At 47.5% G+C, this 20,120-nt stretch overlaps 1 protein-coding gene across 3 annotated transcripts; it reads left to right on the top strand.

Moving 5' to 3' along the window:
* The first annotated feature begins 676 nt into the window (after positions 1–676).
* LUC7L (LUC7 like) lies at positions 677–20,063 on the top strand. 3 transcript variants are annotated; one of them, XM_032126403.1, is made up of 11 exons: positions 677–864; positions 1,500–1,570; positions 2,689–2,783; positions 7,643–7,741; positions 8,446–8,556; positions 9,186–9,329; positions 9,728–9,904; positions 10,556–10,644; positions 15,033–15,062; positions 15,970–16,134; positions 18,481–20,063. In XM_032126403.1, exons 4-11 carry the CDS (start codon positions 7,646–7,648, stop codon positions 18,620–18,622), a joined length of 954 nt encoding a protein of 317 aa, XP_031982294.1. In that variant the 5' UTR covers positions 677–864; positions 1,500–1,570; positions 2,689–2,783; positions 7,643–7,645; the 3' UTR covers positions 18,623–20,063. The 3 variants fall into 3 exon arrangements, with proteins under 3 accessions (XP_031982294.1, XP_031982293.1, XP_031982292.1); XM_032126402.1 differs by lacking the exon at positions 1,500–1,570 and adding an exon at positions 17,159–17,220 and having other exon boundaries at positions 700–864; positions 18,481–18,722; XM_032126401.1 differs by lacking the exon at positions 1,500–1,570 and having other exon boundaries at positions 700–864.
* The last annotated feature ends 57 nt before the right edge of the window (positions 20,064–20,120 follow it).

Below are 20,120 nucleotides of genomic sequence, written 5' to 3'. Positions count from 1 at the left end.
CCGGGAGAGCAGCCACGGACTGTCCAGCCCTGTCCTGCCCTGTCCTCGGTCCTCTCCTGGCTGTACCCATGTGCAAGGGGGTTCGTCCCCCTGTCCATGCATCCACCCTGCCTCCCGGTGCTTCCTCCCGGTCCCGGCCATGTGTCCTATCACCCCCTACCCCAGGCAGGGACTTTCCTTACCCCACATTTCCCCTCCCCACATTCCCCACGGTAGCCCCGAGCTGCCACAAGTGCGGTGGGGACGGCAGCGAGCGCAGCCAAGGCCTGCTCCGGGCACCAGCCTGGCCCCGGGGCACCGCTGCGGCCCAGCTACTGTGCCCACCCCCGGCGAGCCCTGGGGCGGCTGCCGGGGCAGCCAGGGCACCGCCGGTGTCGGGGTCCGGTCCCACCGCGGCGGGGCCGGAGCCGCGCAGAGCTGCCCGCCACCGCCGGACCACGCCCCTCACCTGACCACGCCCCTTCACAGTGACCACGCCCCTTCACAGTGACCACGCCCCTCACCTGACCACGCCCATTCACAGTGACCACGCCCCTTCATCATGGCCCCGCCCCCTGGTGCCCCCGCCCATTCTGCCTGACCACGCCCACCACGCATCACCCCTCCAGCCCCGCCCCTCGGATCCCGCCCCCTGGCGGACTACCCTTCCCGTCATGCAGCGCGGCGCAGGGCGGGGTTGCTTCCGCTCGGCGTTTGCCGCCCGTCGCCGCTGCTGAGGCCGCTGAGCCGCCGCCGCCGCCCCCCCAGGCCCCGGTCCCGGTCCCGGTCTCAGTCGGAGCCGCCGCCTCCGGACCGGTCCCGCCATGTCGGCCCAGGCACAGATGCGGGCCCTGCTGGACCAGCTCATGGGCACGGCCCGGGACGGTGAGTAGGGGCGGGCAGGGCCTGCAGGAAACGCCGCGGCCTGGCGGCCGCCTCACCGCGTGGGGCCCGGCCCGGCCCGGCCCGGCCCGGCTGCTGCCGCCGCTCCGGACCTGCGGCGCGATCCGCCCCCGTCCGCCCGGCTCCAGCCTCGGGGCGGCGGAGCGGGCCTGGGCCTGTCCGCGCTCGGGGCGGAGGGAGCCCGGGAGGGCCCACGCCTGGCCGCGGTGGTTCCGCCGGCCCCCCGGCCCCAGAGAGCGCCCGGCGCCCCCCAGCCTCGCCGCTCCGGGCCCCGGCTGCCGCGGACAGGCTTAGGGCCGGCTCCGTGCCCGCACGTCCAGAGGCGCGTAGGTAGGTGTGCCTGCAGCGCCGGCCGCGCCGGGTGCTGTCCGAGACGAGAAAGGTGACAGCCCGTGCAAAATACGGTCCCGCTGCAGTTTGTGTCTCCCTTCTGCGACTCGCTGGGTACTTAAATTCCCTTTGGCACGTTAACAGGGCTGTCCAGGCACTTTGCACTTTGTTTCGTAAGTGAATAAGTGCTTTTCTTTCTCTGTGTATTGAGTTGCTATTGAATTGCTTCCCATATTTTTATTTCATACAAACTGAACAATTGTGGCCCCTCTATTTTATTTATAAAGGTTCAGTGTATCTTTGCCTGCCTACATCAATCTGCAAGGGAGTTGCAGAAAAGCCTCATGTTCATCGAGCCGTGAGTCACAACCAATTTTTAAAGCTGTTATAACAAAAAAAAAGTGTTTGCTTTTTTTCACAAGTAACTTTAAAAGTGTAGCTTAGAAAGAAAAAAAAATAAAAAAAAAAATTTCAGTAGACACAACATTATTCCTGGATGCTTGTGAATCCTAAACTATATTCATACTTTAGTATTACACATACCTGTGTCATATGCACAGATGAGCTTTAAAATTGTCACATACAATTACCACTTTGCCTTTACTTTTATGTATCATTCCCCTGACTTCCTTACTGCAGGTGTGGGCAAGAAAGCTTTTCCTTTAAAACTTTTCAACAATGGGCATAAAATTCTGCAGCTGAGGTCTTGAAGAATGCAGATGGGTATAGTATGTGTTGGAGCTCGCAGTGTGTATTGACTAACTTTGTTTCTTTTTTTATTATTTATTTTTTTGCTTTTCTGATATTGTCTCGTTTAAGTGGCTCCTGAGTGTAAAATGTCCTCTGAGGGTGGGCCATGGGTGGGAAGCACGTGGTGTGTTCCAGGCCAGGACCTGCCAGCTCCTTCCTTGCAGGGCCTGGGAGAGCACACACTGCGTAGTTGGGTTCCAAACCAAACGGACCGATGGCTCAATTATCACCTGAGCAAAGAGCAGTTGCCTATAAATTTTGCCCAGCACAGCCCTGTTTTGTGATCTGATAGCGTGGGGTTTGGTATCTCCTGCCCCTTCTTCACAGTAAAAAAACAAAAAGGGTGGAAAAAAATAACAGGTTTTGGCTGCGAGCCAGCCTGTCTGTCTCCTTTTCTCTTCTGGCTGTGCTGCTTCTTTATGTGGATGACAGGCCTTGGACATTGCTTGGCTCACCAGCAGTGTGTTTAACATGGTGTCCTGGATGAATAAATGCTAAAATAGTGTCTGTTGCCAATTATAAATGTTCCAGAATATCCTGTTACCCTCTAAGCTTTTTTTTTTTTTTTTTTTTTTTTTTTTTTTTTTTTTTTTTTTTTTTTAGTAATTTTGGGGAGCAGGAGCACCAAATATTTTAATCTGCATATTGAGGTGAAATATTCATGCCGACACCTATGTTCCCTTGGTGTTCTAATGTCTCCTTATTTAAACCACACATGAATTTCAGGAGATGAAACCAGACAAAGGGTGAAGTTTACGGACGATCGTGTGTGCAAGAGCCACCTTCTGGATTGCTGTCCCCATGATATCCTGGCTGGAACAGTAAGTATGTCCTCTGTAATAAGGGATTCTGGTGAGGAGGATGCTGGTACAACTCTTGTCTGTGCAGGGTGGGTGACTTCTAGGAGAGATCAGGCTTTCCGTGCCCAGGGAGCAGTCACAATCCTAATTCCAGTTCCTGTGATCTGTGTATGCAACTGCTCTCACTTCTCAAATAAAATAAAAAAAAAAAAGCCAGGAGGTCTCAGAATCGACCTGAAATGCTTTTTCTTTCACAATCCTGTGTGAAGTTGCTAAATTATTTCTTTTTAGCAGTTTGAGATAGAGCTTGAAATTTGTCTTATGGTGGTTCCAAGCCTGTAGCTAGGCTGTTGCACTAATCCTTGGAGATTTTCAGTCTCCTCTCCCCAACCCTGATGGAACTGCAGCTTTTCTGTCATTATTGGGGTGGTGATGGCAGATCACATCTCTGGCCGAGTGTTGGTTGTTTGAGCTGCTTGGTTGTTTGTGTCACTCTGCCTGACTGGTTTCAGACAGTTGTCTCAGCTCCTTTGCTGTTCCCTGTGGGAACAGAGCTGGCCAGCATTCAAAGGTTTGGCTCACGTGCTACCTCTGAGAGCAGAAGGTGATGTGGGCTTTTAACAGTGAACTCTTGTGAAGTAAGTGTTCGTTTGAGGCTCCCAGATGAAAGCTGCAGCCTGACTTTGGAAAGAAAACAGTGTGTCTTTTGTCACCATTGCTGTGACAATTGCAGTTGGAGGATGGAGGTGAATATGGACGTTTGAAATCCATCTTTGCCCTCCCTGTTTGCATTAAATACTGTGGCAATTCACAGTGTCTGTCCACTTAACCAGATTGCTGAGAGATGCTGTGGTTATTTATAGCCCTTCCTGCTTCTCTTTAGGGAGCTGGCTGGACACAGAGGGTCTCCTGCAAAGGGAGGGCTGGCACTGCTGCCCCTGCTTGTGTCACTGCCATAGCAGGCATGTGGCAGCACTGGTAGAAGGAGCTGTAGCAAAAGCTGCCTCTGCTCTGAGCACTCAAACTTTAGCTTCTCAGTGGCTGCCTTTGCAGAATAAAATTGGAAAAGCTGAATACCAATCTCTGTACCTCTATTTTTTTAAAAATTATTTTGAAGCTCAGATGTGTTTTTCAGTTAGTGCTCCATCAGCCTCCATATGACCTTACCTCCATTTCAGAATTTTAAACTTCCATCCTTTGTATAGGTCACTGTGGTCAGGGTATGTTTTTTGACAAGAGATTCTACAACAGTTTCTTGGGGCCCAAAGGGTGTTTTGAAGATGAAGGCTGCCTTCTACCTCTTCTGACAGGTTTTCAGGAAGAGGGTAAATGATGAGTTTAAGGGGTTGAACTAAGTGATGTGTGTGAGCTGGTGCCAAAGCATGGAGGAAGTCTGAACTGTTTCAGGTGGGTTGTGAGTCTCCTGGGGCAGAGAAGCACCTTGAGGAATTAGTTTCTTTTGCTTCTGTTGTTACTTGGCTTGACTGAGTTGTCCTTTCCCTCTTGCTGTAGAGTTTGTGCTCAGAAACTGCAGGAACAGGAAGACTGCTCCTGCACCAGTGATCTTGTGGATCACTCACATGATCATGTGGTGGCCTTGAAGAGGGTGTGGAGCTCTACACCTCTGTCAGCAGGTTCCTGGGGGCAAGAGCAAGTATTGGTGCTCCAGATCTGTGTTGAAAGAACATGTGATGTCCAGAACAGGAACAGCATTTCAGCTGTCAGTGCTGCCAGTACAGAATGAAACTTAGCTGCAATGTGCAGTCTTTCCTCGTGATCTCAGGCAGCTTCACTGGCGCTTTATGGTGCTCTGCTACGGAAGAGCTGTATGGGTGAATCTGCCTCAGCTGGGTCAGGTATAATCCATCTCTGGGTGTACTACTGCAGAAATCAGGACCTTGGACCTCTTGGAAACTTCCAACAGATGCTCCAAGCCTTCTGGTGCTTGCTCTGTTGTGTCCTCCCCTGAAGGCATTGTTACCGCTGTATCTTCCATGTGTGCAGATACTCCTTAGTGGGAAGCTGATTGAAGGCAAGCAGGAAGCTGATCCCTTGGGTAGCTGTGCTCAGTGAAATGTGATGGAGTCCCACTCACTGACCTTCAGGTGCAGAGTAAGAGAAGGAGTCCAGACTGTAAGCAAAACTCTGGAATATTCCTGAGAGCTGCAGGAGGCCTGTTGATGTTTGCTTTGTTTAGGTGCACCAGTGTTCCTGATCGTAAGAGCTGTCATTTTAAGTTGGTTTGTTCCTGTGATTGTCTTTTCGACCCCAGAAACTTGTCTAAACTTGCCACTAAATAAGCCACAGTGGTTCTCTTTGGTCTCTGTGGGTAAGGAGGAACGTTCTGGGAGAACAGAAGTTGGTTTAGTGAGCCCATGGGCTGTCACCAGGGCCCTTGTCATCCACATAGTTCATGGTGAGTGCTGAGTTCTCTCTGCAGCTTGTGGCAAGCATATTTCTGTCAGTGAAAGTATTGTAGCACACTGAGAGATGGCATCAGCTGGCAATTCTCCTGAATTTCAGCTCCACTAAGAGGTGGGCAGATGAGCCTCAAAGCTGCCCAGGTTGAACATACCTTGGAAATTACATCCAGGGAATTAATCATGTCCCCTACTGGGAAATATGAGTTGAAATCCGTAGGTTCTAGAATTGGTTGGGTTTTTTTGTGGGGTGAGAGGGATGTCTGTGTTTTCCTTTTTCATTTGGATGAAACTCTGCAACGCTGATCACCATTAAAGCACATTTTTCTTTGTGGAAATTTAATTTTGTGGTGAGTTGCCAGTTCAGTGGATATCATAAGAGATACCTCAGAATGTGGATTTCTCAGCAAATGTGAGCAGGACTAACGATCAGTGACATCTAAATGTCTTTAATCTTGGTGTGTATGGGGAATTAAATCTTAACTCAGGCTCTGCTGCTTGCCTGTCTCACATGCCTGTGTTATAAACCAGCCAGTGTTGACTGGAGCAAGTAATGATCTCTGTGGAAAGGGTGAGTGTTTGATGACAGCCCTCCTTGGGATGAGAGGATGCTTGGAGGCAGAAGGGCTGGTGGTCTTACCCCGAGTGAGCAATACCTGTGGAAGTCTCCTTGCACTAGAACATCTCAAAGGAGGGGGAGGAAAATTTGAAGTTTATAAGCTGGTGAGAACTGAGTGTTCTTTCTTGAGGAAGAGGTTGAGGGATTCGTTGCCTGTTAATGAACAGGGAGAGGAACAGGAGCTTCAGAAGCATTGCTGGCTGTTTTAAGTGGTCAGAACCCATTCTCTGAAGTGCGGTTAGTGGCTCAGCTTGCAGGAAGAGCTCAGATAAGAATATTTATGATGTGTGACAATCACATCCAATACCATTATTTTCTCTCTGTCTTGGAAAGTGATCTCAGTAGAATGACCAGAAGAATGAAAGATGTCATGTCATAGAAAGTTATTTTTGTGATAAAATAACAGTAACTAGCATTCTTTGAAGTAGCTTGCCTGAAGTGGAACACGATCAAGCTCTAAAAGTACCAACATTCTTTTTTTGTAGGCATTAAATTTCTACTGTTAGAGAGCTCAGCAGGAATATTCTGGATGCAGTGTCTGTTTCTGTAGCCTGCTGCCTGTGGCCTTCTGGTTCTGGTAAATCTGAGCAAAATGAGGAAGGCTAAATAGTGGCAAGTCCTCTGGAATTTTTGTTTTTCTAGAAGAGAAAATCCAGTAACAGGCAGCTGCTGAAAACCTGAGTGTAAACTGGTAGAGTTTGCTGTAGTTGCTCTGCTTCATTCTAAACACTGCTGTCTGCATTGTTTCACATAAGCATCCCCAGCTTTAGTTTGTGATTTTCCACAGGGCTTCAGCATTATCCCAGTTCAGCTTTTTCTGCAGTTCACTGAGTTGACACCTGTTGTGCATGTTCAGGTTTGAGCTCCTGGGGGACAGTGGTGGCAGTGAGAGAAGAGGATGGTGGGGTGGGGTGTTCCTTCATGCAATGACATGTACCCTGCCATTCCTACAGTGGCTCACAATTAGGGCTTTTACTGTTTTGGCTTTCAAAATGTCATTTTCATTTTCTACTCTTAAGAGGAAGAGAAATGTTCTTTGATACAAATTGATAATGTTGAAATGCAGCTTGCATGTTTTGAGAGCGTAATTGACTTGGGTTCATGTTAACTACTAGGTGGGAGAAAAAAGAAGAAATTCAAATAGCATGAAGTGCAGTGGGAGGGAAGGGCAGCACGCAGGTCAGCTTTCTGGGAGATGCTCTTAAGTCTCTCATTAAATGGGCTTATGTGTAGGACTTAGCTTTGCTGGGCAGGTTTTCAAATTCCAGGCTGCAGCTGGATGTGGGAAGGGTCTGGCTGTGGAATCAACAATCTGTTGTTGCTGAGTGGGGGGTTGTGCATTTCTGCTGGCTGTAGCCCTTATTTGTTTTAAGTCCTTTTGTTGTTGACAGGAAGCATTCTCTGTGTGTCCTACAATTTGGTATGTCATATGTTACTTGGGCTCATCCCGACACAGATGTGCATTTCCAGATGAGCTTTAAACGGGGTGCAGCTATGTTTTGCTGTGCTGTGGCTCCACAATAGGAGGCATTTGCAGTTGGTGCCTATTGAAAGAGACCCACCTCCCTCACAGCCATTTTTGAGGCTGTCCTGGGACTTAGAGCAGGAGTAAGACTGGACTTAAAGCATTTGGGCTGTTTTAATGTTCTTCCCAGAACACCTAGAAAAGGAATTCAGGCAAGCATGTGGTTCTTCTGGCTGGTTCTAGTACTGACAGGTTAAAAAGCAGCTGCTTATCATAAAAAGACTTTATTTTGATATGATGCAGTTGGCAAGAGAGATCTGCTGCTTGGTGCTGTAATGAAGGGTTCTACTGTGGGTTCTCCTTTTTCTTTTAACAGCGAATGGACCTGGGAGAATGTACAAAGATCCATGACTTGGCTCTGCGAGCAGATTATGAGATTGCAAGTAAAGAGAGAGACCTGTTTTTTGAGCTGGATGTAAGTATGGAGAAATTTTAGTTACTTTTGTGGAAATGGCTTCTTGAAGTTATTGGGCTACAGTGGAACTCAGTGACCATTTCAGCTCATCATGTTATTTGATGTGTTACCTGTCCAGAATGTGCAGCCCCTTCCTGAATGTCAGCCTGACTGCTGACTTGAGAATGTAGAAGTAATTAATGCCTTTGCCACCCCATTATCCCGGCTAGTTGGGAGGCTCCCTGGCATTCCTTGGGCCCCACACCTGCTGCTCTGTACCAGGTCCTTGTAACCTGATGCCCTGTCCCAGAAAGAGATTTAACATTAAAAGCCTTCTGCTCAGTAGTTCAACTTTTGTCAGATTTAGCTTTCATTTCACCTTTCTGTGATGGAACAGATCAAGGGAAAGCACAATTCTGTCTTTCCTTCTCATGTTATTCCAGTGCTTTTATCCTTGTGCCTGTTGCTCCTGCATAGGAAGGAAGTTCCAGTGCAAAGCAGTGTTGATGTGAGCACGCTGTGATCTGTCAGTAAAGGAACTGGGTCAGGTTTACAGGGCAGGGGTCAAATGTTACTTGTTCTGCAAAGTGTCATTTGTTTTTTTTCTCAAAGCATCTGTTCTTGAGGTTGTTTATGCATTATACAGGGATAGCAGCTGTTGGCTGTCAAAGCTACATCTGGCACGGAGAGCACCTTCATTCATAATTCTTTGTCTGATCATGCAGGCGATGGATCACCTGGAATCCTTCATTGCAGAGTGTGACAGGAGAACAGAACTGGCCAAGAAACGCCTGGCTGAGACACAGGAAGAGATCAGTGCTGAAGTGTCTGCAAAGGTATTGGCCTCTCATTAAACATCAGTTCTCAAAGTCTCGGTGGGAACACTGGTGCTCTGCTTCTCTGACACCAGTGATACTGGGGAGTTAGGCTCCACAGAGGATTTGGAGATTCCAGCCATCCTCCTCAAATGCTGCTCTGGCCATTCTGGGGACAAACTTACGGAGCACTGTGGACTCTAAAAGAGATTGCTTTAGCTGGAAATAAAGCATACTGGTTTCTCCCCCATGCTATGAAATGTTACCATAATAATTTAGAGTAGTAAGTCCATCATCCCGTGATTTTTGTTTCATTTAACAAATGCTCATGGAATTTCCTTTTTGGGAACTTGCCTAATTGGGCCAATATAAGACATTTCTGAAGCTGATTTTGTGGTCTCTATGCTGATCTGTAAGCCAGAAATGACTGGCAGATCATGATCTCTCCACATCCAGTTTCTCTCTTTGCCATGTGTCTGTGACTGCATTGACATTGGTCCGCCAGTCCCTTTTGTTGGGGACTTTTGGAGATTCATGGTCATCTTCCAACAGCTGATTTCGTTACGCTGTATTTCTTAAAGAAAAATGAAATGTTGTCCTGCAAGCTTTATCACATTTTTGTCTTACTAAAAACTAACTATTCTCTTCAGGCAGAGAAAGTACATGAGCTGAACGAAGACATTGGAAAACTCCTAGCTAAAGCTGAACAGCTGGGAGCTGAAGGAAATGTTGATGAGTCTCAAAAGATCCTGATGGAAGTGGAGAAAGTCCGAGCAAAAAAGAAAGAGGCAGAGGTACAGTGTTGGCTCCCCTGTGAGTTGTCACAGGAGCCTGGGCTAGGCTGGATGGTTCCTACCTCTTCCTGCGTGCTGGCACCGCCTTTTGTATTTCCAGCCCTATGCCAGCAAACAGGTGGCAGTGTGGTGGATGAAAAGCTTTTTAGAAACTTTTATCTAGTGCAGAGAGCTGATTGGGGCGGGGAGGGCTTTGTCCTCTGAAATACTTGGGCACCAGTCCCTTGCAGGGATAGACTGTAGGGTTAGCTGTGCCTACAAAGCATTTGTGTGGCACCTCCTTTGTGGGAGGGTGGGTTTAGATTCTTCAAAGCAGTTCTTTGCAGGGGTTTCCCTGGAGGATTGTGTCTATGTAAGGGTTCCCTGACATTTGTGTGGGTTTTCTTGCCTCCCTGTAGGAAGAATACCGAAATTCAATGCCTGCATCCAGTTTCCAGCAGCAGAAGCTGCGTGTGTGTGAAGTCTGTTCAGCATATCTGGGTCTCCATGACAACGACCGGCGTCTTGCTGACCACTTTGGAGGCAAATTACACTTGGGTTTCATTCAGATTCGTGAGAAACTGGATCAGCTGAGGGTAATCCTCTCTGTTTTAAACCTTCTCGTTGTTGTTCCGAAGATCTCGAACATTTCTATTAAAATTAATACAGAATTCTTTGCAGAGGGCTTGTAAAAGCTCAGAAATTTCCAATTGCAGAATCCCTAAAACATCAAATGGGCTTTGTTTAGCCTTGTCTTGGGTTCTGTTCTGTCTTTTCTAGGTAACTAAATATGTACCCTCAGAATCAGTCAAACCAGACCACTGCTGTAATTTATTCCTTGGAGCTTTGGTACGGTCATTCTCATTGACATGACTGAAATTTTTTACTCTGGGTTTTTTGACTTTGAGACCTCTTAATGAAATGTTTGAACGGAAGTTTCACATGGTTCTGTCAGTGAAAAGGTCTTGAAACCACTAGGAGTTTTCTGAAATGATTTGTAATGGGTTGTGGTACTGGCCTTGCTTGCAAAGAGGGACCTTTAGCTGAGTAAGAGTTGTGATTCCTGTGCCTCACTCACAGTGCATTGAGGTCAGTGCCTCAACTGAGAAAAATGAGAACCTTGGTAGAGGTTAGCACATAAAATGCAGTGAAATGGCTCTTTGTCTTGCTATTGGAATGGTCTTCCTGCAGATCTGACCTGTTACTGTATGGCTGAAATATGATGTGGATTTATTTTTTTCCCCTAGAAAACAGTGGCAGAAAAGCAAGAGAAGAGAAACCAGGATCGTTTGAGACGGAGAGAGGAGAGAGAACGAGAGGAGAGGATGGGCAGACGGTGAGTGGAACCTGGGAACTGGCCTGTGAAGTTTAGAAGTATCTGATTTCTTGTACATGAGCACTGCAGGAATTCAGCATCTGCTTCTGGAGTGGCTGTTGGATGTGCTCCAGATGCTCTGTGAGCATCTTGGCATTCAGTTAAAGATAAAAGCAATGCACAAACCCTCCACTCCTCCACCTCAGAGTGATTGTACATGTATTTTAACCTCTACTGTGTGTCTGAAAGATGGGAGTTCCCCATAGTCTTCAGGCTTATATTGGTCTAATCCCTGTTTTAGGGAATCTGAGTCTGGATAAAATACCCTCATCCAGAGCATCTGAGTGGGAAAGTTTAAGATGAGTGAGGACTGGGCTTGCTCAAAAGGCAGTAGTCATGCAGAAATTCCCTGGACAGCCCTCCTCACTGCTTGGAGGCTTGGAGATGGTAACAGGCTGGTGTCCATGAGCCAAATAGTGGACTGCCTGTAACTTTCCTACAGCAAGTGAGGTGCTTTTGACACAGCTTTGGCAAGCATTTCCTAAGGAAGCTGAGGGATCCCAAGGAGTGGCTGCTTCTGGTGGTTGTAGCCATGTGTGTCACCTGCTCAGATGTCTGTAATTCCTGAGCAGTGGGAGGGGCTGGAACATTAGTTTTCTCAGGACAAGCTCTTCTGCATCTTGCCAGCTGAACTGGAAAAACAATTTCTTGTGTACTTGAGCTGAAGAGGCATCTTGTGTGTAAACAGCTCAGTTAAACAGCCTGGTGTGGGGAGGGTGGTTATTGGCAGGGGTCAGGCAGAGGAAGTGGCTGGGTAGGAATGTTGTTCGGATTGTCACAGCATCTCCCTGCTTACCTCGTGTGTTTTTCCTCACGTACTTCTTGCATCAAAAAGACCCCAACCTTGCTGCCTGTGCAGAGCTATTTTTGAAACCCAGAGTCAGCTGAAGAGTGAGTTTGTCTGAGGAATATGAGATTTATAACTGCAGTGTGCTCTAAGATGGTGCTGGCTCTGGCTATACATTGCTGGAATTGCTGTCAAATACCAGCATGAAGCAGCATGGTGATTTTAATGTATTATGAAGATGTAAGCCCCAAATTGTTATTCATTATCCATATTATTATATGCATATTATGCATAACTCCAGTTAGGGCGTTTTATGTGGGTTTTCTCTGGGGATTGCCTAGTGCGATATGAAGGAGCAGTTCATGCTACAGCTTTCTGTCGAACTGTAGCACTTCATGGAGAGCCTCACAACCTTCTGTTATCCATGCAACTGTAATGCAGTTAAGTTTGGGAGCTGCAGGATCTGCAGCTACCTGATGATTGCTGGAGTTAATCAAAAGGGACTGCTGTTGCTGCTGCTGTGGTTAGCGATGTGGAAGTGAAATGGGAAGTGTCTTCTCACGCAGCTGCTTCATGGCAGGCTCTTCCTGACCCACAGCAGGACACTGCCTAACCTGGACTCACTTTCTCCATGGTGCCTCTTCTTCCTGGAGGTAATTTCTCTGTGTAAGTTGCTCAACAGAGTTGCCTTAAGGAAGAATCCTCTGGATCTCTTTGTTGATCCACATCTTCTCAAAATGCTGGTTTTCTTCCTTCTGTGGTGTGGTGGTTTTGTTTCAGTGGTTTTTAAAAAAACCCCAAGCCCTCAATTCTTGAGAGCTAAAGAGCCTCTCATGTTCACAGGTAGTCCATATGTGGATGCATCTGATGAGGGGGTTTGAAGGCTGCTTTTGAATGTTTATTTAAGGCTTAAAATAGGAAAGGTTTAAGAACCACATGGAGTTGGCCTAAAGTCTGAGTTCTTGCTGTTTCCATATGTGACAGTACTTAGAGACTGTGACTGGCCTTTGCTCTGGCATGGTGCAGGGGCACGTGTGTGCTCCACAGAAAAACTTGTTATGAAGGAGTCAGGCATTCCATACAGAAGAGGTCAAATTAATTGCCTCTCCAAAATGAGAACTTGACCCGAGGGAGGACAGTAGTTTCCCCAGTGGACACTCAGTGTCAGAACTGAGGTTAGAGTCCAGATTTCTCAGTCCCTTATCTGCTGGGAGCTGTGCACACGATACTCACAGGGGCATTTTTTCATCAAAAACTAATTGGTGACTTCTACCACCTTCCAGACAGACTCTTAGCCAGAGCTTGGTACTTTAAGGAACCACAGGAAACATGTTTCCTTCAGAACTCTTCTTGTTGTATCCTCCTATGCAGCATCTTCATGGTGTTACTTCAGTAAGAGTATGGCTTGACTTTGGGAGTCTTTGGTAACTGACAGGCACTGTGACATCCCTGGAAACCTGTGGATTCCCTTGTGAAACTCTGCCTCTCACAGCTGTAATTAATTTGTCAATAATCTGTGATTCCACATAGGAATGAGTGAACTGGATTGCCACCCTAGTGATAATAAACATAAGTCTTTTGTTTGATGTGGCCGTTGGGTACCCAGTACTTAAGACTGGAATTCTGTGGAGGAGTGGCACGCTTGAAAGTACAGACCTTGGTGTTTGCTTCCAGAGTACACCAGCAAACAAACCTGGTGGAGGTGCCAAACGGATTTCCTTTGTGTTAAGCTGGACAAAAGACAGGTTATGAAACTCAGCACAAAGTATGTCATACAGGGAGGAAAAAAAAAGAGGAAAAAATTAATTTAATAGACTTGCTCAGCCTCTTGCTCCTATGGACAGCAGTCTTCTTTAGTCTCCTGCTGTACAATGATTCAGGCGAGTAAGAACAATGCTGTTTTGTTGGATACTTCCTGAATTCTGAAGTCTGGTTCTAGGAAGTGATTATCAGGTGTTTTTTGTGCATACTCCTGCTCAGATCATAGGCATGGAAGGGTAGCCAGGCTTTTCAGGGGATGTAGAAGGGCTTTTGTGGATGTGTGCACTGGTGGTTCAGAGTAAAGTGATCAGGAGGAAAAAGAACATTAAGAACTTGGAGTAATTACAACCATCAAAAAAATCCAGCTGCCTGCCAGCTATCTACAGGAGGTCCTGTTGCTCTGTCAAGTTCTGTTACGTGGGAATGGAGGCGTGTGGTTACTGTCCTGCTCTCCTGGTTTATCAGCTTTTTCTTCACCTGGTCATGTGTGTTGCCACAGTGCATGTTTCATTTGCAGACTCCAAGTTCAGCTCCACTTTGTTTACAGTCCTACCTGAATTCCTTTCTAAATTTGGGGGCTTTTTTTTGCTTTCTACCATGATTGAACAATCCCATTTCATTGTGAAGAAACGTCAGTGCACATTGATTTTCTTAATCTTGTCTTATCCAGGCATGGTTTTAAATGATATTATTAAAACAGATGCTTGCCTATTGCTTCTTAAATCCTTGTCTGTGTGTAGCTTTCAGCCGTATCTTCTGTCACAGTGCCAGACCAGCTCTGTGGGGTGTAGATGGAACCTCTGTGTGAGTGTGTGCAGTGGGGAGCACTTACAGGAGTGAGTCTCGAAGTCACTAAACAGGGAGAGGAGCCACTTCTTAATTAAAGCAAAACAAGACTGTTCAGACAGCGTGTTATGTTCAGCTGGCTCTGAAATGTGGCCACAGAGGAGGAGGGAGGGTGTAGCTTCTGTGTGCAGTGGTATTTTAAGTGGTGCTGAGTAATAGTGCTGCAGAAGTTGAAAGAATTCTGCCTTTGTTATTTACAAACTGTCAAAAGCTAATGCTGACAGCAGTAAGCTCAGAGTGCCACACAGGAGCCCTGAAGGTCGTGGAATCTGAGAAAGAACAGCAGGGCCTGGATTACTCTTCTCAAGTGCTTTCTAAGATTTTCAGTATATCTCTGTCACTTGTCAGTAACAGTTCTTCTCTGGTGGCTCTGTCCCCTCTTCTTTCCTAGTTATCTTCCCCAAAAGGGAAAAAATGATTGATGGAAATTTCCTTCTAATGTTTGGTAAACGAATACAAGGAGTGAGAAAAGGCTGTTTTTTCTTTATTAAAACCCCTTTAACATGGAACTGCCTCAAAGGAACGAAAATCAGAAAACTGGCAGATGTCTTTCTGACTAGAGAGTGGCACTTCTTGAAAGTGTTAGAGTTGATCCAGCTGGTGTTACACAGCAGGGAGTAAAGAGTATATAACAAATATGCATAGAAAATTAGTTGGAAAGGCTCATTGTGGTGCTTTATTAATAGTGCCTGAATTGGTTTTTAGACCTTTTCTGTTGTGACAGGAAGCTCAGTGTGCAGACACTCACGTTTTCCAGTTTTTCACAAATTCTTCTTGCTCCCAAAATTGAAGCTAATTAAGTGTTTCATTTGCAAGCTTTTTTTTTTTTTTTAACTAATGCATCACTTGGGGTATTGCTTATTCCTGTGAAGAGCTGCCAGGGTGGATAAATTTTCCCACTGAAAACCCACTGGCTGTATCATCATTTCTCTCTTAACTCTCCTCTTCTTTCCAGGTCTGGATCAAGAAATAGAGATCGCCGAAGGTGAGTGCCCAGTTCTGCGGTTCTCCCAAACGCCTGTTTGTGTTTCTCTCTAGCTACTGAGGTTTTTCCTGGGTCTCACAAATGCAGTTCACTCAATGCCTCAGTGTCTGGTTTGCTCCCTCAAAGAAATGGGAAGTGCAGTGTGGGCACCTCAGTGGTGCTGCTCAGCTTGGTGGTGCTGCTGTAGAGCAGGTGCCAAGTAGCCTGACCAGGATGGGCTCTGTGTGCTCCAGAGCGTGAGCCCATGAATGTCCTCGAGGCCTCTTTCAATAAATACCTGATATACTTCCATAGTTCTAATGTCTGAAGTATCTGTTATATATATATATATAAAATACCTCAGATGTGAAAATAGAGTTGAGATTAAAACCCCCACATCTCTGGGAAGAGCTTGCCTTAATGCTATGGCAACATTGTCTGTGATCACGGACCTGGAGATCTCCCTCTCTACTGCTTTCCTTTGGCATCTTTCTTATTTTTAGAGCAGGCTGAAATAAATCTGTTTCTAAAGTGCAGGACTTTCACAAGGAAGATTCTCTTAGGATTATGGCGATTTCACAGACCACTTCCTTTGGCCTCTCTTCTACTTACACAGGCCTCACTTGTGCATGATGCAGGGTTGTAAGCTCTGCTCTGGCCCTTGCCACATGCTTACAATAATGGTGGGAGCTTTATCTATAAGCTTGCCACAGCAAACTGAATAACCCACTGGCATTTTGTTGGTAGCACAAGGCCCAGGAGGAGGGAACTGCCCGCTGTGTGGGTGATCAGCCCTGGGTGTCAGCAGGGGTGTGGCCGGGCAGGGCTGGACTGTGCTGATGCTCTGGGTATTTGTTACTCAGCAGCATCTGAGAGGTGGCTCAGGGGTGCAGATCTGAGGTACTGAGACAATCTGTGTTCCCTCCAGATCACGGTCTCGGGAGCGGAGGCGAAGACGCTCCAGATCAGCTTCCCGGGAACGGCGGAAGTCTCGCTCCCGGTCCCGGGACCGACACAGGCGCCACCGGAGCCGTTCCCGCAGCCACAGCAGAGGTCACCGCCGGGGGTCCAGAGACAGGAGTTCAAAACACAAGTATGTATTCCCAACAGGAGTGCTTCTGGAAAGGGGAGTCCTTGGCTCACAGTGACCTCCCCAGCCCATAGAGTGAGCAGGAGTGTGGCAGGGTTCTCCAGAGCAGCTGTGGTGGCCTGTGCCAGCTCCTGGGCCAAAGCAGGATTTCCCAGTGGCCTCATGTGAGGGCAGCAGCTGTACAGCAAGATCTCAGCTGAGAGTCCAGGAGATAGAACAGGTTCCCTGATTTGCAGTACTGAGCCTCAAGATGCTCCTTGAATGGCAAGCAGCATGAAGCCTCTCTGAGCTGACTGAGCTTCCCTGGGCCTGTAAAAGCCAAGTGCCTGAGAGGCAGCTTGGATGTTATACTTCTGTAGTTATTTTCTGCTTCCCAGATTCCTTCTCTGAGTGCTGGCATCGGGAATGAGTCTATGATTTGAGGTCTGGGGAGAGCCTCCTGTTAGAAGGCTGCTTGAGAGAGAGAGAGAATTCTTTAGGAATCAGCACTTTTTCCTCCTGAAAAAGCAATACAGGAGCAGTATACTGTTCTTCTGTCTCTGAGGAGAAGCACTATAGTCCAAAGAAGGGCTTAAAGTTTTTCTGAAATTCAGCAAAACAGCCTCTGTGTTGGAGGAAGGATGAGGCAAGTGTGTATAGAGTATTAGAAAAATTGACTGGAATCATTGTTAACTTATAGCCCTTCTAAGCCCAGGAGCAAGTCTACCTTCAGGTGCTTGCTGAGGTTAGATCTGGATTTTTTTAAAGACTCCTGGTTAACAAGGGAGTGCTTTAGCACTGCCACCTGATTAGGCACCAGCACTCAAGTACAATTCTAGAAACAAACCTACTGTTGTGTGTCTTGTGTCAGCTTAGCTAAGGGGTAAGAACAGCTTTTCTTTTAAAGATACCTGGTGAAGGGGAGGGAAATAATGGTCTGAAAAAGAAGTCTGTTAATAATTGAGGGGGGGTGTAAATGCTGTTGATTCTCCAATGGCTGAGATACTAAAGTGCTTTTTTAAATCTGTCTTGAACATGAAAAATAAAGAAAAGAAGTTTGGACAATTAGGAAGTGAGGAAGATCCTGTAATAACTATTACTAAAGAGCAGGTAAGGGATTACTTCGGAACCCTTGAACACATCCAAACCAGCCCATTGAGATTGCAGGGGGATTGGCCAGCTGACACACCTGCACAAATTGGTGAGAGCTGGGGAGAGGCCAGGATCAGTTTAAGAAAACAGAACAAAAACAAGAGAACAAACAGAAAAACTGTTTCCTGAAAGAGGGTAGCTTCTGTTTTGACCTCGAGAGTTAATGGAATCTGCCCTCAGGTTCTGCTGGTCTGAGGTCTTACTTGCTGAAAGAAATGGAGAGGGTGTCACAGGATCTGGAGATCTCAGGGTAGGAGATCTGCAGGCAGCAGGCATTGTTGTGGAACAGGTAGAGAGTTAATGTCATCAGACAGACTGATGTTAAATGACAGTTTCATGAAAATGAAATGGCTATTGGGTTTTGATGTATCACTTGTGCAGTATTTTCAAACCTTAAAATCAACAAGAATGAAAGTGGAACCTCTAGGGTACCTTCTGTTATGACTGTAACAAAACCCTGTGTACTGAGCCTTGGAGTAAAATGTGGGAGCCTCTGCTGAGCTCACTCAGAATCAGCTCCTTTTGAATCCTGCTATTCCCTAAGCTGGCAGGAAATCACACAAGAAACAGCCTTTCAGATTAGACCTAATGGGAAGCCTTCTGCTTAATTCTGTGTGGGCTGACACAGGCAAGCGCTGCTGAAAATCTGTGGCTGTGAAAAGATGTGCCCGTGCGGTGGGCTGTGAATATAAATCTGTATCATCCTGACTTTGAACCTGGGATGCTGCCAAAACCAGCATTTGTCAGGATGCAAAGTGAGGAGCCCAGGGCTGAGCCAGCAAAGAATCCAGCTGGTATTTAAAGCAGTTGAGCAGAAAGCCAGTAGCTTAGGGCATAATGAAAAACTGCTCTGGAAGCCATGAACTGAGATGAGGAAGAAATTGCAGGCACTTCAGTATGGCCCAGAAAAATAGTAAGGGGAGCAGGGAAGACGTGAGAGAGTCCCTGTGGCAACAGGTTGAAAGGATCACTCTGAGGAAGGAGTAGCAAAGGCTGTGCCGTGCACTCAGCGCTGCAGAGCCCACGTTCCCTGACGGAAACCTTGTGGAGGGCCCAGAGTTGCTGTCATGGGGATCCCACTCCCCATGCCACAATACCCAGGAATATTCCTGTATGGAACTTGTATCCCACAGCCCTGATGGGGAAAGATGTTGCTCGGTGGGTATTCGACAATTTTAAGTTGTGAAGCTGATAGCGATGGTTTACTTTGTACTTCAGATCTTCTAGAGATCGATCTTCAAGAGAAAAGTCCCGAGACAGAGAGAGGAAAGAGAAGAGCTCTTCTGAGAGGCGGCATGAGAGCACAAATGGCAAATCTCGTTCCAAGAGGTCAGAAGAGAGAGAAGCTGGCGAGATCTGAACTCAAACGATCTGTGTTGCACTGTAAATAGTCTGATAAACATTCTACACAAAGCCTAAATTTCCCATTTATATTTACTGAATACAACTCATCTTTTGTAGTTTGGGATTTTTATTGTTTGGCAGATAGCTGTGAGTTTGTAGAGACACAGAGTTACGTACTGTTTAACAGGATTTTGTTTTAGTAGGAATAAATAAATCTGGATGGATGGTTTTCAGTCCAGGCCAGTGTGGACACCCTGTGTTTGTCCTGACGCAGCGAGCGCAGTGGTCAGGGCCATGCTGTGCCTGGAGCCCTGAGCTGCCCTGACCTTTGTAACGCTTCAGCCCTTTCCAAAAGACCCACCTGACCCTCTGTGAGCACACCAGTAGCACTGGTTCTCAATTATATTTTTTCCTTCTGTTTATATATGTTAAAATTCAGATTTTTTTTTTTCTTCCTTTTAGTACTTATCCACCTCATTTTTATGTCTCCAGCACTTGAGAGTTGCCTCACTTGTCCAGCTAAGGCAAAACAGACAAAATTTGGCCCTGATCTCTTCTGAAAAAGCTGTTCATCATTGAGGATGACGAAGTGAGCTGAAACATGTTTCTAAGCTGGGCTCAAGTCTGGTTTTAGTACCTTTACAGTTCCGATAGTTGGTGTGACAAAGCAGTGGGAAACCTGGCTGGTTTCTTCTCTAGAGAAGCACAGCCACAGCTCGTCTGCATATTTACTGTGTACGCTGCAGTCAGAGCTTCCCCGTGGGGCTTTCTGACCTGCAGACAAAAGTGTTGGTGTGTTTTCCAAGGCCAGTCAGGCAGAATGTGCCGAGGGGCAGAGGTGACTCGGGATGGAGCCCGTGCCAGTCTGTGCCACTCCTGGGAGCGAGGCCCCAGCCGCGTCCCCACACGTGTGGGAGGCCTGTGCCTGTTGTCACTCGCTGCTTCGTACCTCGGTTTGTGTCCCAGGAGGGCAGCAAGGCGCCTGGCTGTGCCAGCCTCAGCCGCGACCGCCAGGCTCGGCATTTTGTGGGAATGGTGTGAGCGAAGCCCTTGTCACCCGCTGAGCTGGGCGCTGGCAGGCACGCGCCTGGCGGCTGCCCGTTAGCTCGGTGAAGCGGTTAATTGCCGCCGTTCATTGCCGCCGTTCATTGCCGCCGTTCATTGCCGTTCCCAGGGCCGGGGGCCGGCCGGCGCTGCCCCCTCCCTCCATTCTCTCCTTCCCCACGCTCCCCCCGAACGCGGCTCCGGTTCCGCCGCGGCGCTCCCCCGCTGTCAGTCCCTTAGTGCATGCCCCCCTTCCCTGTCCGTTTTTACAACTAATTCCGCGGTTTCACGTGTTGTTTTTGTAACCTCCGTGTGGGGCGCGGGGGGCGGCGGGCGCGCGCTCGGGGTGCCTGTACGTGCCTGTTCTGTTCTCCCGCGGTCTGAGCGCATTAAAGATCTGTGTTTGTGGCTCCCGCTGCTGCCCGGACTCGTTTTTTGCGGGTTCTTCGCCCGCCCGCCCGCGCCGCCGC

The sequence above is a fragment of the Corvus moneduloides genome, chromosome 16 (assembly GCF_009650955.1).
Source record: "Corvus moneduloides isolate bCorMon1 chromosome 16, bCorMon1.pri, whole genome shotgun sequence".
NCBI classification, from domain to species: domain Eukaryota; kingdom Metazoa; phylum Chordata; class Aves; order Passeriformes; family Corvidae; genus Corvus; species Corvus moneduloides.
This window is presented reverse-complemented; position numbering and strand designations above follow the sequence as displayed.

Coding starts and splice junctions, on each gene's coding strand:
- LUC7L (XM_032126401.1), top strand. CDS start 804: ATGTCGGCCCAGGCACAGATGCGGGCCCTGCTGGACCAGCTCATGGGC. Junction 8,557..9,185: donor GTGCTGAAGTGTCTGCAAAG/GTATTGGCCTCT, acceptor TATTCTCTTCAG/GCAGAGAAAGTACATGAGCT. Junction 9,330..9,727: donor CAAAAAAGAAAGAGGCAGAG/GTACAGTGTTGG, acceptor GCCTCCCTGTAG/GAAGAATACCGAAATTCAAT.